The sequence below is a fragment of the Colletes latitarsis genome, chromosome 9 (assembly GCF_051014445.1).
Source record: "Colletes latitarsis isolate SP2378_abdomen chromosome 9, iyColLati1, whole genome shotgun sequence".
Classification (NCBI taxonomy): domain Eukaryota; kingdom Metazoa; phylum Arthropoda; class Insecta; order Hymenoptera; family Colletidae; genus Colletes; species Colletes latitarsis.
In genome coordinates, this window is record NC_135142.1 from 21498533 (window position 1) to 21503216 (window position 4684).

Here is a 4684-nt window from a genome sequence, read left to right on the forward strand (position 1 = left end):
TTTGGTCTTGCAGTCAACGTGTTAATGATATTCGATTAAAACTGTTCGAAACCGCAAACGGTCGACGTGGTATCGCCAAAAAAAATTCATATCATTAAATGCTGTAATATTAAATTATTCTAATAGTCCCAGCCATGCTCGAGACACGCAGGAATGCGAGTCTCATTTGGCCGATTAAACGCGGCGTCAAAGTCGTTCGTCGGTCCAACTGCCTGCAATCGGTTTTCCAGATTCTCGAGAAACCGGGGCAGTCTGGTGGGGAATATTTAGGGGATATAAGGTGCTGTAACAAGACAAGGCGGCCGTATATACAGGAGTCGAATAGATAGTGAAAGTCCCCCAGAGCTAACAGGAGCGTAGAGGACAAGAGGGGGGTAGGAACGGGGGACCCCAGTAAGGTATATGAGGGCCTCAGTTCGAGCAACCGCTGGTACTCTAGCCTCGCTGCCTACTTACATTCACACACACTAACACAACCACCACCTGGAACACAATGCACACCGTCGCGACGGTACGTATTCAGTGCGCCATCATCGTCATCGTTCTCATTCTCGATCCTAAAATTTTCATCGACTTCGATAAACCTTAAATCGTCCTTCTGCCGCGGTCGCGTTAAATCGCCAGCGCCGTCGTCGTCGATGATCGACGGATTCGATCGTACACGGTTTGGAAAACGTGGTCTCGCGTGTGATGTGATCGTTTCTGGTCGTGAACGGGACTGTTGTGCTTGTGATTTGTGCATTTTGGTACGACCGCGATTGGATCTCGTAACGCAGCGGTTCTCGACACGGCCGCCGCGGGTTATCACGAGAGTAATTTCGGCGATTCCGTTCTGGAAGTTACGGGTTAAACGTGTTACCCTGACCGACGCGATTGCGGTCTCGACGCGACGCGGAGAAATCCTCCACGCGACCCCGTGTATCGAGTTCCTCGCGGTTTCTACAAAGATCGTTATCTGCCCGTGAAAACGCCATAAACGAATTACGATTACGGTTGTGCAACTATTGGTCGCGTGCTCGAAGGCCTGGTTACTTAACCCGGCGATCGTCGTGCCTTTCCAACGCCGCCCCGAAAACGATGAAAGTCGCTCGACGCGCGCGTTACGACTCGTTTTCCACCGCCGTCTGCTTGCTCGAAGAAACGAAATTATATAATCAGTTACGACAAACAGGAACACATATTCGAGAATTATGTCGGTCAGCATGCGTGGCGATAGAAACCGTTTCTCGCTGGTGGCCACTCGGCCGGAACTAAGCCCGATCGAACCGGTATAACTCGTCCGGTCTTTGACCACGTGTAATCTACGCGGGCGGATTCAGACGAACACGTATGTCAACGCGCGAACGAGCAGCTTGTAAGGAGAAAGAAAGATCGGGCTAAGTAGAACGTGGTCGTTGCAGAGAAATTTTTGCTTATAAGGAACGTCCCGATCAAACTATATTGATAGAGTATTGGAAAATATTGTGCGTTTCTATTTTATTCGACAATTATTTAATTTATATTCAAGGAATAAATATTACCCTCAAAGTAATGCATGAAATATTTGCATCGAAAGTAATGGAGGTTGAAGGAAATGTAGAACACAAGGTCCGAACGAAACCTTCACCACGTTACAAATGGCGCGGGTCGACCTCTTATAAATGTCCGATTGGTTGCAGTGGCGCCACCTGCGAATGAAATTTTTATTCAAACCCTTTCTTTCGAGGTGTTTAATTAACTACTATTACTATTCATTTATAAACGATAAATCCTCTTTAATACAAAAAGAAGTAATATCTATAAATAAAAGTTATACAAGAAAAAATATTATCGCTTATAAAATTTAGTAAAATAATTAATTTATGTATTTCATGTACAATTTTGAGAGTACAATATTGGCCAATAAAAAAAATTTGTAAGTAACGTTCTTTAATGCTCCGTGTGTTCTAAATTCCAACAGAAAATTGGAATCTGTTAGTTGTAGATTTAACGAAGGCTGACTAAATTGTCTGACCCGATACTGGCTGTTTCTTCTAGAACTGATCATTCTCCTTATAATACTTGTTCGCGTGACATATCCCCGTGGCGTCGAGATTTTTACCGCGTACTGCGAGTCACGATCAAGAATCCGGTATCCTTCGAGTGCGGTTATCTGCCTCGACACGATGTAATAAAGTCACGTCTGGCGGTTAAGGCTCTGGTAACGCGGAGGGTCATGCATCACTGCTCTCGGACCTTTCTGCGAGCAATTACGTTTTATGAAGTCTGAGATTAACACTTTACACGACGCTGACCGCACGACGATTAACCGTCTAACGTTTTTAGCGGCGGTCTACGTGCCGCGAACGGCCATAAATCACGATATCCAAGGATCGTACAAAGGATTTTGATAAAACTTTCAGTTACGGCGTTGCGCAACCGACGAAAGAATTATTAGTTATAGGCCAATAAGAAATTAACTTAACTTAGGTCGTATGTAATCCTATACTTAGACTCAGCGATAAGTAAACACGAAATATTTCTGGATCGTTAGAGGTTAAAGATCGATATAAATTTGTTTCCTGTTGATGCGACGTACTCAAACTATTCCTCGATTATTAATAATATATTACTTTGACAAGATTCTTTGAAGCGCGAATTTAATTGTACATCTCGACTTTTCCGCGAAAAGTCATCTACTTTCCTAGGAAAGAAACTACGGAAGTGGAAGGAACCCTACTATTTGCGACCGGCCAGCTTTACGAGTAGTACTCGCAAACGGTTCGAAATTATTTACCAGAAACGATCGGAAACGACGACGCTGGCAATTTTCGTCTCAGCGATCGACACTTTGGAACATATTCAAACGTTTCAACCCATTCTCTACCACCGCTCGATTAGAAAACTTTCCATCAACCATGTTTCCTACTGATTAATGTCAAGTAGTCCTAATAATTCTTCGCACATAGTATATTCCTGATCTATTCTTCGTATAATTAACACTGCACTTTCCTCTGCTGCAGGTATTATTAGTGGTAGCCGCCATACTCGCAGTATCGGCGCAGCAATACCAACAACCAGGTGGCAACTACGTCGACGAGTACTCGGGATACGAGTCTCCTAGACCAGCTCACCCGACGCCCCGAAGTTACGCGTCGGATTCGGCGTCATCGCGGCAATCGGCCGCCCCCACGACCCCTAAACCGACCCCGGTGGCCATTCTGAAGCAGATAAACCGCCACAACGAGGACGGTTCGTACACGTACGGCTTCGAGGGCGCGGACGGTTCGTTCAAAATCGAGACGAAACTGCCCACGGGCGACGTGAAGGGTAAATACGGATTCGTAGACGACACTGGTAAGGTCCGCGTGGTGGAGTACGGAGCGAACCAGTACGGTTTCCAGCCGGCTGGAGAGGGTATCACGGTAGCACCACCGACGCTAGAAGACGAGACTACCAGCAAGGAAGCCCTGGAAGCTCTGAACTACCAGGACGCCTACCAACAACAGGTAGCCAGGCCAGCTCCACAAAGAGTCGCCCCTGTTGCTCGCCCACCACCTCTTCAGCAAGTCCAGTACGATCATTCAGCCTACCAACAGCCCCAATCCCACACCCAAGCTGTCTACGCTCCGCAGTCGGTGCCCAGACAACAGGCTCTGTCCAAGCCTCCCATTTTCACGCCCGCTGGCCCCCAACCTAGTTTCCCCAGACAGAGCCCGATCCTTCAGAGCGACGACCCATCGCCCCCTTCCCAGCTGTACAACCAGGGCCCGGCTCAGTTCGGTCCAGCGCCCGTCCAGGAACATCGTTCCCAGCCCCAGCCTCGCAGCCAGAGCGGAGGCATCCTCGACCAGCTGGCTAGAGACTATGCTCTGCCCCAGGGCGTCGCACCGCCGTTACACGACATCAGCTTTGGTTATTACTAAGTCTTCTAGTCCCTCCCGTGTCCACCAGGGTGGCCGAAATGTTCGTTTTGGTATTTTCATATTGTCTGAAGACGCGATGCATCGACGGCGTACAGGTTCGTCGCGATCACGGCGCGGCCCATCCTTCGCGATGGACGGCGCCGTGATCCGCGCGACGCGCCGTCGATTATTACCGAGAGAAAATGTCAAGGACCGTGCACGCGAAGAGAAATTGGACGGGCTGTTACGAGACACGCCGACGGACAGCGTATATTTATAAATATTGTTTCTTGTTCCCTCGATCGACGGTCCCTGATCTTTGTTTCGGTAATTCGAGCGAGTCACTGTCATGTCTGCCTACCGAGTCGTGCTTTTGCTACTTCCGATGAGAGCACGAGTGTATTCTTGCCATTGGAACCAAATGTTAAGGGAATATTTGACGAAAGGTTGCTCTGATCGTTAACGCTGGCGGAGTGGAAATGCGGAGAACGGTCGAAAGATTCGGTACTATCGGTGATAGAAAAGCTTGGAATTTTTATGAAATTTCAGACGTACTACTCGCGTTTGATTTATTTAATTTGCAAAGAGATATTTGATAAAATTAGTTTTTCTATAACAAGTTTTCGCATTTACGCTCCGCCGCTGTGAAAAATACACGTTGTGTAAAAATCGTTTGTACCGTGGCGAGGAAGGTTTGTAAAAATATTGTAAATAAAATTCCACGATCCACGGTAGGCTTCCGTGCTGGTTTTAATCCTAGGTAACGCAGTTTGCACGCTTTGCAAAGACACCGTTACGATATCATTTCAAGGAGAACCTCG

The 4684-nt window shown here is 47.4% G+C and overlaps 1 protein-coding gene across 1 annotated transcript; it reads left to right on the forward strand.

The window, feature by feature from the left end:
* Positions 1-422: 422 nt before the first annotated feature.
* Positions 423-4257, forward strand: Cpr97ea (cuticular protein 97Ea). Its single transcript, XM_076772465.1, has 2 exons — positions 423-511; positions 2982-4257. The coding sequence occupies exons 1-2, from the start codon at positions 494-496 to the stop codon at positions 3882-3884; spliced, it is 921 nt and encodes a 306-aa protein (XP_076628580.1). The 5' UTR covers positions 423-493; the 3' UTR covers positions 3885-4257.
* The last annotated feature ends 427 nt before the right edge of the window (positions 4258-4684 follow it).